At 39.7% G+C, this 13,747-nt stretch overlaps 1 protein-coding gene across 4 annotated transcripts in view; it reads left to right on the top strand.

Annotated features, from left to right (window-relative positions):
* Positions 1-13,747, top strand: part of ctnnd2a (catenin (cadherin-associated protein), delta 2a) — a 268,465-nt gene that overhangs the window by 139,636 nt on the left and 115,082 nt on the right. Inside the window, exon 12 of one of the 4 annotated variants that reach the window (XM_085287436.1) lies at positions 4,317-4,358. The exons of the other annotated variants lie outside the window; for them this stretch is intronic. Within the exon in view, the coding sequence (XP_085143562.1) occupies positions 4,317-4,358 (42 nt within the window). The remainder of the gene's footprint in view (positions 1-4,316; positions 4,359-13,747) is intronic. 4 annotated transcript variants of the gene reach the window in all.

The raw sequence follows: 13,747 nt of genomic DNA, 5'->3' as shown, positions 1-13,747 counted from the left end.
CCAGTGATGTGTATGTGTATAATATGTACCCACTTCATGTCATTCCTCATTTCTATTGGTCATGCAAAGACTGCACTCCAACACTGCACTGTGCTTTGCTTGACGCCATGGTAAATTGTTCACGGATGGCAGAAGCAGTCATTGTATGAGAGAGTCATTTAATGTGAAGTAACTGGCCTAATTTGAAAATCTAAGGACTTGAAAGTAGAAATATATATTGTAGAGATAGATGTAGCCACAGTAAAAGTAAAAAGCTCTCAGAAAAATACATACTACACATATAGATACCTAAAAATTCTCCTTAAATACCAGTACATCTCAGAATACATGTCCATATTTGAGCAAGGCCAAGATGGTTCACAACAAAGAACAGTCCTTGATTTTGTAGATGGCATTTTTAAGCCCATTGGTGTGTTTCTGCTCAGGAAGATCAACCCATATATGTCTTAAATATAAAGTGTAACTTCAACAGCTTTTCCATAGTTTAAAATATAAGAATTGGTCCTTGAATAGTTTATGATATCCACTATTTTTCTGCCACACACTAGGCAAATAATGCATCATGTCTAACATAAAAATGCAAGAATGTGCTGCAATTACCTTTTGTAATGAGACAATATGTGTGTTCTCTAGTATCTAAAGTTGTTTTTAATCAGTCACCAAGCAAAAATAATACTTGTTAACCAATGTCAGGAACAACTGAGATACCTTTGCACTGAATATATCAACCCTCGTCAGTGCCAGTTTTCTTTTCTACAAAGTGAATGGTATGTTGTCTAGTTGGTCCAGTGAATTTCTATCAAGTCTAGAGCCAAATGAAGATAATGCTTTATGAAAAATAAAGAGTAAGTGGCATAGAAAAAGGCATTGCCAAGCTTATCGTGTTTGTGAAGCACAATAGGCTGTGTGGATGTTTTTTTCCCTTTTTTTTATTCGCAATGAACTGCAGTTGGATACATTTACTATCGAACTCACACAGTCATTCTCACTCGCTCTCCATTGTTGCCAGCAGTGTATTTTTAATAGGACCTCATTGAGCTTATCTCGTTGTGGGTTTAGGTATACCATGTTAATCCCATTACGGTATCATATCCACAAAAAAACACCCAAGTCTCTCAAGCCGCTTTCACAGCTCCGTCGACGTCTTTAACGAGTCGATCCTTAATAGCTATCATTAGCATTCAGGTCAGAATTATGACAGTAAATGTGCCACCCTAGACCAGAGTTTGAGTTCATCAGTTTCACTCACTTAAAAGGAAAGAACATCTTCCATAAGCACCAAGCATAGCTTTTGAAGCACATTTCAGAGTTGGGTCATTGGGTTTGCTCATATTCTTGTGGGATATTGCTTTGATTACAATCAGTGAAATTCAGAACGCTTCATACAGTGATATCATTGTCTTTGCAAGCAGAAATCATTTAAATAAGTATGCTTCAGAAGTGCACAGAGATAATCCAGTGTTATCTATAATTTACTGTGCCTTGTATTTGTAGTTTCAATAGATGGGTATGAGAAACTCACAAAGGAAATTTGCACTGCAGCTACGAAAATCAATAGACTGTGGATTAGACCGTGTGCATTTAATTGTAACACTGGAAGTTTACAATGCACTTCTCCAATGATACAGTGTTTTAATAGATTGTCTGATGTTGTTGGAGCTAAATCCTTCATCAGAGCATATATTTTATCTCATGCACAAATATTTCCCTGCTGCGCTTGGCCCTTGTAACTACACTGCAAGAACAACACACCGAAGATTAACAGCACCTTGAAGTCTCAGGGCTATTGAATTAAAGCTTGGCCTTTACACAGCGTATTTTGAAATTTGTGTGAATAGCATGTGCAGTGAAAAGGAGGTTGTCTAATAAGGTTCATAATGCATAGAGTGATGGCACATAATGAACTGATAAGGGCTGTGCTGACATAGTAAGCGGTAAGTCATTAATTATGTCATAGTGCCTTTTCTTGGCAATGGCAAGCTCACATTATTGGTTCATTAAGCTGGCATGGATCAATGTAATTAATGCTATAAGTCATCCCTTTGCTGAAAAGAAAAGAGAGACAGTTTTGTGTGGGTATTTGACTTCAAAATTTCCAAAGTTGTAGTCAGAGGTCTGCAGTGTGTGGTGCACAGTGTCAGTCTAATTTAGGGCCAATTTAAACAAGGCAGTCAAATGAAGCCCACAATATTCGCTGAGAGCAGGGGGCATAGCATTATTTAACTGGGCACTTAACTATGAAGAGGAGCAACGTGGTACAACAAAAGCCATCTAAGTGACTCTAATTTTGCGTGCGCTGTTTTTATAGCTACTGTTTTTCTGGGCCGGTTTTATCTCAAAGAGACACACGAAAGGAAATGCGAATTAGGAACAAACAGGACATGAAGAAGAAGCGAGTAAAGTGGATATACGGTGGCCTCTGATCTATAGTTCAAATGATTTTAGAAGGTAAAATGTTAGAGTTGTGACTAAGTTAGTTACATTGTGGCAAACTTTTGCCAGAATGATGATGATTTTCACAATACTCTGCTAGTCTGATGGCTTATTTTATGTCCAACACTGCAGTAAACCAACAGACCTGTAGTCTCAGGAAGCCATTGTCTCCCAGCACAGCGGACAGCTATTTGTCAGCACACTTTGACAGTTCACTCAAGTTGAGTTTAAAATGTTGGTAATTGGTAAACCTGTCTGCTTGGCTTCCACAGCTCTCAAGTCTTCTAGCTCAGTTCATTTCAGCACTACATTAATTGTTGCTGTGAGTGTTGCATTAACAGCACTGTCACTGTGGCTAATACAACTGAAGGAAAAATAAAAAAGCTTTTACTAAACCTCGACTACATGTGTCACCCCCCGATCAAACATCTCTCACATCTACACAATCTTCTTCAGTGATTTGCTACAGTCTCAGCCTCTTCATTACTTTTACATCTACACAGCACAACTCTATGTATAGCAACTATGAGTGTGTATTTGCGTGTTTTTGCATGCATGTGTGCAGGCAGTGATGTGTTTCATTCTTGGATTAAACCAGGCCAGTGCCCCAGAGGGCTGCAGGTTAATGCGGCCTATTTTAAACGATTATTCCTGCATGGCCACATCTTCTCCAGCGCGCACATGAATACACCTACATGCTGGTATATTTTCCCACAAGAGATTGTGCTTCTAAAATCAGCCTACGCTTCACTTGTCACTATGCTTTCCTGTCTTAATTTACAATCGCTTCCTTTTTCTGTAACATCAGTCTCATTTTCTCCATTATCTTAATGATGTTGTGATCTCTCCTACTGCTTGCAATGATTTCCTTTTTCTCTTTACAAATATGTTTACCATTCTGACTTTTTTTTGTTCCTCTGTCTCATCTATCATCTCTGCTAATTAAGAGAAGAATGTAAGTCTTTACCTCGTGCTGTTTTATGCCCGTATTGTCTGTTTTTTCTTTCCTTTTTTCTGACCTCTCCTTGTTTTCTACCATTTCGTCCTTCCCTTCTGCATTTGCGCTTACTTTTTTGTTTTTGTACTTTCCCTCTTTATCTCATAAAAGCTATCTTGACTTGTATTAATGACTCTAACCATTGGGAATAACAGTGTCTCTGAATGACTGTGGCTGTTTTTCTCTTTAATAGCTTAACATTAGGCCTGCATGTAGCTCAGGTGGTGACTGTGAGAATGGCTGGATTCAGTGTAGCTGTTATTTCTCAAGGTTGGTCTATTGCAGTTGATAAGAGATGGTTTATATTTTAACATCTATCCCTAACATATCTTTAGAAGAGACAGATACAAATTCAGACAATCAGTAGTCACTAAGCCACAGTAAAAACAAAGTAATATTTTCTGAACAGCTTGCGGATCCAGACAACCGAATGCTGCCAGGCTGTATGAATAAAAGTGAATACACTTCTTTTTTTTGGACTTTAAATACATTTTACAGAAAATTTCAGTCAGTGTAAAAACTGTAATCTCACATTCCCCATTTCTTAAGTGTATGTAATAAAAGTTTGTCATGTGTTGACCAGATAGTGTGGACAGTGCACTGCATTTGGCAAATAATTCTTATTGATATTCTACACTATATTTTGCTGTGGTGTTATTCACATAGACATTATGCATTTTAAATATCTCTAATACACTTTATATCTATGTCCATTTTATGTCATGTATTTTCAATTCTTGGCATAATTTTAGTCTAATGGACTGTAGTGCCTTACAACTGCTAGCTCCTCTTTTTAAGGATGACAGACAGTAATTTCATGTAGTTGTTTGTAGTCTTATCTGGAAATACTGCAGTGTTCAAAACTTTTTTCCTCATTACGTTTCAGAACTGAAATGTATTCAGTTGCTGGGACAAGGGATCAACTCTGGTCTGTTACATAAGTGCAAGTGTGTGTGTGTGTTTGTTTGCTTGTTGTGAAGTTTTTTGCAAAGCATGATTATATTTGCTTGAATATGCAGCCCCGTGGCACTGGTTCCTTTCTCCAGTGTGAATTTGCACACATAAACATGCTCAGTAAAAGGAAAGAAAAAAATACGAGAAGGGATTTGCATCAAACCATTAAACCAATCTGCTTTCTCCTTTAAATCGGCTGTTTTTCTTCTGTAATGAGATCTGACATCCTAATGAGGGGGATAGAAGCAAGAGAGTGATGGAGAAGCGAGATGAGGAAGAGAAAGAAAAGAAACCCAAGAGAGGAGGGGGGAGACAAAGAAGTGAAGAGAGTGTACTGTTACTGAGTATATCTCGACCTGAGCACAAGGCAAGGGGAGTTTAGGGCTTCTCTTTAACAGAGAAACTGACAGATCCGAAAGAAGAGAAAGGAAAGCTCAGTTTCATCTGGCACATATTCCTTAGTTCTTCAATGTGGCTTGTTATCCGGTAGTTAAGTGATGATGTGACGAATCCTACTTCCGGGCCTAAAGTAGTCTGTGTTTAATATGGCTTTTGTGTTGTTTACATGTTTAATGTTATGCATTTTCTTCTATTTAATCTCAAAAAGCTCCTAAAACAGTCAGTGATCACTGTTGACCTCCCTCGGCTTTTATTACCGCTAATCATTTATTTAAGCTCAGTTTTTAAAACCTTAGGATGTAACTACAGCCCAGCCCATGCAGCAGCATATGAATGACTAACCTCGTATTGTGGATGGATTATCTCAGTTGTTCTCCTGGCTGAAGTTTGGTCCTTTTACAGCATCCTGCCATGCGATTACATTTGTTCCTGACCACCGAGAACACTCACGTTAACTTTTATCGAGTGGAAAAAAGTTAGCTTGTTTATATTATGCTAACATAGCTGTGTCGCTAGCGGTCACGTAGCACATCATTATATACCAGCTAGCCCAACTTCAGTAACCCTACAAACGTCACTGCTGTTTAGTTTTCTGTCTTCATTTATGTTGGAAGTGATAACAGAGCTGGACGTTTTAATTTGTTTCCAAAACCCCACAGTCAGGACATGCTATATTGTATTTAGATAGAAGCTAGCGAGCTAACTTCCTGCTAACTTCTAACTCTGTTAAATGTCAATGTTACGTTCTGTGAGGCTGTGGGAGTGTGTGGGTGGGGTGTTTGCCCACTCTCCCCGCCTCCACCCCTCTTGCCACTCCTACCCCTCTCTGTCTCTCTCACTCTCCTCTCTCCCCAGGACACAGCTGCTGCTGATTAGCCTCGTTTGCCACCTGACTCCAGTCAGCAATCATCCTCTGAGGCTATTTAAACTGGGGATGAGCTGTGAGCAGGGTGGCTTTTTCCTCGGTGGCGCGACGCGTTTCTGTGCTAGATTTTTGACAGACAGCCTCTTTCTGACCAGTGAGCAGATGGGCTTGTGGGCCCTGAGAGTGTCTCCCCGTGGTGGGGAGTAGGGTAGGAAGTGTGGGAAGTGCCTCCTTTTTTATTGTGTTTGTTTGGTAGTCCTCCTGCCTTTCGTGGCTGCGAGCGTTTTCTTTGTTTCTTTGGCGTTATTGGTAAGACGGCCTTGCCGGCCCTTTAAGTTAATGTTAACCTGTACCATTTTGTAATAAAGTTTTATTGATGCAGAACAACTCTGTTTGTTTTCCTTTTTCATTCTGATTCTGGACTCATTTGTTACTGATCCCCTCTCTCACATGCCTAGACCCCTTCGGGGGGAACGTAACAGTCATAAATTCCGTTTTCATGGATGCCTGGATGTTAAACTCAATTGTTACACCTGGTAGAGCAGAACGCTGATCATTTTATTACAGATGAAAGACTTTAGACAGTTTTTCAACTCTCAGTAATGCCATAGTGATCGTTTGATATATGGACCTGCAGCGGAGTTTAGGCCCGGACACAGCTAGTGACGTCAGACTTAACGACCGGATAGTAGTCACGGCCACTTGAATTGTGTGTTTATGTGTGTTTAATCAAACTTATTTAATGGATATTTAAGATTTAAAGACTTTTTGGCCTTTTAAAAAGGCAGCAAAAATTTGTATGACGGGTAACACTTTATATAATGCCCTCATAATAGATACTTGATATTTGTAAGTCCATCTATGATGACTATTTACATGCAGTAATACAGGTAGGACTGTTGGTGTAAAAAACATAAACACACTTACTGAAAATCACCTGTTAACAACTTATTAACTTTTTACCCCTCGGCTGTCAAAAGCTGATGGGGTCTTGTCGTCACGCCACCTGGCAGGCGGGTGGGCAGCATGAACACCCAAGTTTGTGAATGTGATAATTCGAGAAGAAATTGGAAATCAATGCCATAGTTGCATTTATACTAATCTTGGGACCAGTTTGACCTCAAGGTTAGAGAGCAGAGGTTAGGTTTTCTGAAAATCACCTAGGATTTTCAAATTTATCCCATAGGTGTATCTACTAGGTAGCTGACAGGAGGCACTGTCGGCTGCCTGTATTTTAAAGAATGTGAATAGGAGTGTACACTGTATATTTACTAATAAGACCACAATCACAGTTATTAACCTTAACTAACTTTGCCACTTTTTTAATATAAGCATCACAAAGGTGGCTTCATTTTCACATGGCCTACTTATGCTAAATAGATACTCCATCCAAAGAAAGTTCTGTTTCGATTTGTGTTTTGAAGTCTGCTATGATATGCCACATTATCACTGAGTCTTTTAACAACACTGTGCTGTAAAGTGCAACAGTCATTTTCTGCTGGAGGAGTATGTTTCATACATTCTTCATTAGGCTATGGGACTGCATCAGATCTCAATGCACTGAAGAGCCGGTAATGTTTAAGAGGATCAGGTTTAAAGTTTTATAACTCTAATGTGCAGCTGTCATATATGAAATAAATAGCCTTGCTGAGAGAGCACTGAGTGGTAAAATAAATATATTAACCCATGAATTCACAGCACAGCTATTTTCTGCTGCATTGCCCTCTTGCCTTATTTGCAACAACACATTTTCCTTTCGCCATTTTATTTTTTATATTCTTTATTGAACTTCATTACCTGACAATCTAGATAATGTAATGAGGCAGGCAGAACACAGTTGGTTCATCAGATGTCCCCGTTTATGTAAGCGCACCCAGAAACAAATAACCACCTTAGTGAAAACGGTTAGGTGTGATTGAGGTTTTAGGTTTTTGTCAATTCAACTAACAATGCTTTGTTGTATATCTTTCTTGAGTGAGAACAAACACTATAAAGTTACAACAGGGAGAATTATAAGGGGTGTTTTGAGCTAAATTTTGAAATACATATTCAGGGAACGTGGAAGACTCACGTTAATTTGTTAAGGGAGGGCATAATATATTCCTTTTGTGTTACATAGCAAGCCAGAGAGACGGTTCTGACTGTCAAAGTACTTTGCCTTCTTGGAGTCTTTGGATAGGAAGCATACCTGGAAAATCTCCCAGACACAGGCCTCTGCCATGCAATCCCAACGCACTTGCAATATATGTTTGGTTATGCCAGGCTTGTCCTGTGTCTTCCCATGCCATCTGATCCAACTCACTGCCAGGTGGTGATCATTTGACAGCTCAGGTCCTCTCTTCACCTGAGTGTCCATGATGTACAGCCATAGATCTGATGATACGAGGACAAAGTAATTCATCAGCTTGCAAACTAGGCTGTCCGAAGTGCACTTATGAACATCCTTATACTCAAACATGATGGCCGTTATTAATAAAATCTAATTAGCAAAAAAGTCAAAAACCAAACAAACACTAAGAACACTTTCGATTTAAAACAAGTCATCAGAGCTGATCAAAGCTTGTAAAGCTTGTTACTAAACTCTTCCATATTCACCTTAGTCTGCTAGCATTGCAGCACTGCTGTTTTTAATGATAGCCAGGGTCTACCCTGCAAGCATGCATCTAAGAGTGAGAATCAAAGTGTCTGAACAAACTGTGCAGAACATCCAAGAGGCATGACCATCACTTTCACTTTTTTAAAAATAAGGCAAGGCAAGGCAAGGCAAGGCAAATTTATTTGTATAGCACAATTCAACAACAAGGTGATTCAAAGTGCTTTACAGAGACATTAGAAACAAAAACAAATAAAAAGCATGATTTAAAATTGATTAAAACAAGCAAACAAACAAACTAACTAAACACACACATTTCACACCTGTTCGCGCGATCTGAACCCTTATCGTAAGGGGAGCTACCAGTCCTTCTGTGGACGAGCTACTTTCTATTTTAAATTCCCTGAATTTAAAATACTCTCTAGACCCAGTCTAGACCCAGTTGGGGAGCTACCCAGAGCTCTAAACCCACTTAACAAACAAACAAACAAACAAAACAGTATATAAAATCAAAACAGATAATAACACATTTTGCTGGTGGAAGGTCAATATCAGCTGTCACTAATTAACAGTTTTTCCACAAGTTGATGACAGGACAAAATAAAACTTGCTTATGTTTGGCTTCGTGTGGTCCCTGCAGTCCCGACTCTCCCAAATGTTTTTTATGAGGGAAAAGAAGCATCACCTCTGTACAGCCTTAACTAGAATACGTTTCTTTGTAGTTCCTGCAACTGTAACAGTGGATTGTTTACATCATTTACATCATCTGCTTAATGCTTCAACAGTATTTAGATCTCAAATAAGTATCAGAATAGATGCTGTATTGAAGATGCACAGTCCCTAGGCTTGAATCAAAAATCTGGTCACGGCATCTCCTACTAATGTGCAGTACAATAGTTATTGCCTGATAAATCCTTGTAGCATAAAATTAAAGTGCTGCGGTATTGTTAAACTTTCTGGCTTCTCCCCAGTCACTTTATTGTGTCACTCCAGGAGGATTTCTCTGTCGCCAGGTTAGATTAGGTCTGTTTGGCCAAGATCAATTTCAGCTTGGCCCGTGATCCTCTTGGATTGTTAATGGACCTACTGCCTTTTCAACACCAGTAAAGAAAGATGTGTGAATTTGCACTTACTTATAATGTGATGTTTACTCCATTGCGAAAACATTTGTTCTGGTTAAATGCCCAGACTGTCATACTGCAGCCAGCTCTCTTTTGAAAGACAATGTCTAATCTCAGTTTAATTAACCAAGAAAACAAAAACGGACTTAAAAAAGGAGGTGAGAAAAAGAAAAGTGAAAATGGATTTATTTTTTCAGGATTATCATATGAATATTATGTGCAGCAATGCCTGTCAAACTGATAAACTGATTTGTTACAGTACGTTTAACTAGAAATGACAGCGCTGTTGAACAAGCTGTTGATAAAAGCTCAGTCCATATGTGAAATCCAGGTGACTTTTATCATAGCTTAAACTTGCACAGTATTTACAGGGAGGTTTTGCTGAAGTCTCAGAAAGTTTTAATTACAAGCTCAGAGCATCTGATAACTCACAAGATCAGCACAAAATGCTTTCCTTCGGGAAGACATCTGGCATTTCCTAAATATAACCCAAAGTAGTTGCCCCACAGACCCACTCACAAAACACTCCACACATGTGTTAAAAGTGCTCGTTTTTAGGTATGTACAAACACAAAAACACCAGTCCTTGCAAACCCAAGGCATGCACAGGAACACAATGCTGCACACATGCTTCTGTGACATGCTTACTCAGTTTACACTTACAGTAGCGATTAGCATATTCTCAGTTTTATCAGCAGTTATTCATAACTGTAAAAAAAACATTTTTTGTCATCAGCGATAACACAGCCTACACAACACTGATTGTCTTCATGAAATCACATGTGTTTGATGCTTTTTTATGTTTTATTGATCCATTGTTTATTGTTTTTAAGTGGTAATCATTGCACTTTGATGTATTTCCCTACCATAACACGTTCTTGTTAAATATCCTAACAAAGGTGACAAATAATCATCGCAGTGTCTATGACAATGATCTAGTACATCTTCTTTTAGCCGCCCCTCTTACTACCTTATTTATATTGGTCAAATTCAAATAAGTAAGTCATGATCAGTTAAACTGGAAGTCCAGCTATTTTCTAGTTTAATTTTAATACAAGTTTGCTCAGTCCATTTCTTTATGCATGAAGTCACAAACATTTATTGGTTCGTCTTTTTACTGAGCAAGTTCAGTGTGTCTGGGTTATCTTTTCGTTATCTGGCTTTTAGCCTTGTCTGCTTTTGACTGCTCACGTTAGATAAGATAAGATAAGATAAGATAACCTTTATTAGTCCCACACGTGGGAAATTTGTTTTGTCACAGCAGGAAGTGGACAGTGCAAAAGTTATGACGCAAAAATTAGAATACAATAAGAATAAATACAGTACACAACTGTACAGAATAGAATAAAATAAAATACTATATACAGTAGAATAAAATAAAATAAATATACAATAAGATAAAAATAGAATACAAATACAAATACTATATACAACTGAGTAAAAATACAACGATGACAGAAAGGATTATTGCACTTGGTATTATTGCATATGTATGGATGTGTGTGCTTGATCAGTTAAAGTCTTTATTATGGAGTCTGACAGCAGTGGGGAGGAAAGACCTGCGAAATCTCTCCGCCCCACACCGTGGGTGCCGCAGTCTCCCACTGAAGGAGCTGCTCAGTGCTGTCACAGTCTGCTGCATGGGGTGGGAGATGTTGTCCAACAGGGATGACAGCTTAGCCGCCGTTCTCCTGTCACTCACCACCTCCACTGGGTCCAGAGGGCATCCTAGAACAGAGCTGGCCCTTCGGATCACCCTGTTCAGTCTCTTCCTGTCCCCAGCAGAGATGCTGCCGCCCCAGCAGACCACACCATAAAAGATAGCAGAAGCCACAACAGAGTCATAGAAGGTCTTCAGGAGTGGGCCCTCCACTCCAAACGACCTGAGTCTCCGCAGCAGGTACAGCCTGCTCTGCCCTTTCCTGTAGAGGGCGTCTGAGTTATGAGTCCAGTCCAGTCTATTGTTCAGATGAACACCAAGGTACCTGTAGATTCCCTCCATGTCACCCTATTCCTACAACCGCTTCTGTCACGCCAACCCTCTCTCAACTCTCCGTTTGCCTTCACTTCCTCCATGTCTTCCTCTTTTCCTCCTGCCTGGTAGTTCCACCTTTAACAACCTTTGTCAAAGGGTGGACTCATTTCTAATCCTGTCCCTCTTGGTCACTCCCATTGAAAACCTTACCATCTTTAACTTTGTCACTTCCACCTCATCCTAGTACCCTCAGCTATGGTGGTCATCAAATCAATTAGTCAACAGTTTTTCCTTTATAATTTTTGTCCATGAACATGAGTTATTGTAGACACACAGAGGTCTAAAGTCAGATTTTTCTCATTATCAAAATAATTTGCAATCTTTAACAAACATGTGTGATGTTAGAATAGGCCCATAGGACAGGTTAAAAGCACAGCAGTTGCTGATGCCAAAGCATGAAGGAAAGGTGACTGAAAAATTACTCATGACTCAAAAGATTCAGGAAACAAGAACAAAACCAGCCCGTGGCCTTATGCTATTTTATAGTAGCTATCTACTCGTTTATCATCAGAGCAGATTTGAGTTCTTATGGCAGTTACAAGAAATTACAAACCTCTGCAACTATGATTATAAGGGTGTCATGTATAGTGGTGTATATCACCTATAAATACAAACAAAATATTCTCTTATTTTATCATTTTAGCCGTTGTACATCCACAGCACGAACAATTAGCAACATCCTGGAGTCCTGCTGTGTCCAGCCAGCATGATTCCTGAAAGACATGCCACCTTTAGTCATGGAAACAAGTATCCTACAGCTTTAACACTATAAAAAGCTGTATACTTGATACTGAAAGTGCAAGGGAGAGCACTTGTGAGTGTGTGTGTGTAGGGGTAGGGGGGTGTCGGTCTTCCAGTGTTTAGGAGCTCAGGAACATCAAGAGCTGTGTGTTGGCCAGGAGGCTCTCCTAGGGATAAACAGAGGGAGAAACTAATCCTTACTCTCCTTCACATCCAAGCAGGGTGCGTGTTTGTGTCCGTGTGAGTGTGTGTGTATTTATCTTCGGAAATGTGCTTCTTCCATGGCTGCTGAAGCCAAGGTTGCGTGCGCATGTTGGTAAATGACCTTAAAGCATTAGAAAAAGATGCGTTACAGGCATGCATGTTCAGTCTAAGTCAATCACTGGCACATTTAGTAATCCATGTGTGTGTGATGACGGCGATGTCTGTGTGAGTGTGTGTATGTGAGAGAGATAGAGACTGTACTGATGGGGCTTTGTGTAATCGTGCTGAGCAGTGAAGCGTGTCGAGAGAAAGGACATGTCCTCAGCTCTGATCACATAGTCTACTAGAACGACAGTGAAGGGAGGGAAGGAAAGAGAAAGACAGACGCTTGTTAGGGAAGAAGAGGAACACAAAGCATCAAATGAAACGATGATGAGGAGAGGACGACTGACAAAAATGGAATGAGAGAAGGAGTAAGCTACGGTAAAAGGGAGAGGTTGGTAAATCAAAAGGGAGGTTTCAGAAGAAATCCACGAGCTAAAAGAGGGATGGAGGTAAAGGCAGAGAGTGATAGAGCTGGAGAATTCGGAAAAAAGCAAAGAAAGAGAAAAGGGCAAGGAATTGATGCAGGAAACACGATAGTGACCAGAGTACAGTTGAAAGACACTGAAGCAGAGATGAAAGAATAAGAAGTTTAGATGGATATGGAAAGCTTAAAGTGCTGGTTTTATCCCCTAGTTTTTCCCTCTCCCCCTTCCCCTTTCCTCCATCTCTTGTGTATTCAGACAGGTTTTCCTAGTTGCAGCAGCCCAAGAAAATAAAATCAAGCGAGGCGGCCCCTCAGCCGACTGGCTAATTGCAGAGGTATCACTGTGTCAAATGACTAATAGAGTTTCCCTTTCCGTCGCTAATCTGCCAGCAGGAGCACAGCCGCAATTTGTTTACTCTTTGCAGATGCAAGGGAATACAAAGACACACCCGCCTTTTTATTTCCTCTCAAACACAATTTCACGCTGCCAGAGTGTTAGGTGTGAGACGTGTTAGTGGAAAGTGCACGTGTGTGTGTATCTGGTATACACAACACCACATGTTTCGTGATTTGTTTAATATTTCATGAAACACCCTGTAAGTTGTGTTCTGCTGGTCTTCAGCAAACTCATGATAGACACACCCTTTCACACTGTGTGTTTATTCCATATATAAACGTTAACACTCAATTATATACTTAATTTTTTGGTCAAAAATGCAATTACTTCAACAGCCTAAAGTCCCATTTTACTCTCAAAAGTAAGGAACACGAGAAGAAACACAGGTGTACAAATACAAAATACACATGCATAAATCAGGCACCCACATCCTGATTTGGCAGGCAGTATTGGCCCCAGAGGTCAATCCATCACTCAGA

This window comes from Mchenga conophoros, linkage group LG9 (assembly GCF_057382185.1).
Source record: "Mchenga conophoros isolate Kocher_MC1m ecotype Shallow Benthic linkage group LG9, M_conophoros_male_GT1.1, whole genome shotgun sequence".
NCBI lineage: Eukaryota > Metazoa > Chordata > Actinopteri > Cichliformes > Cichlidae > Mchenga > Mchenga conophoros.
Note: the sequence above shows the minus strand (reverse complement) of the source record. Positions and strands in the feature narration are given on the sequence as shown.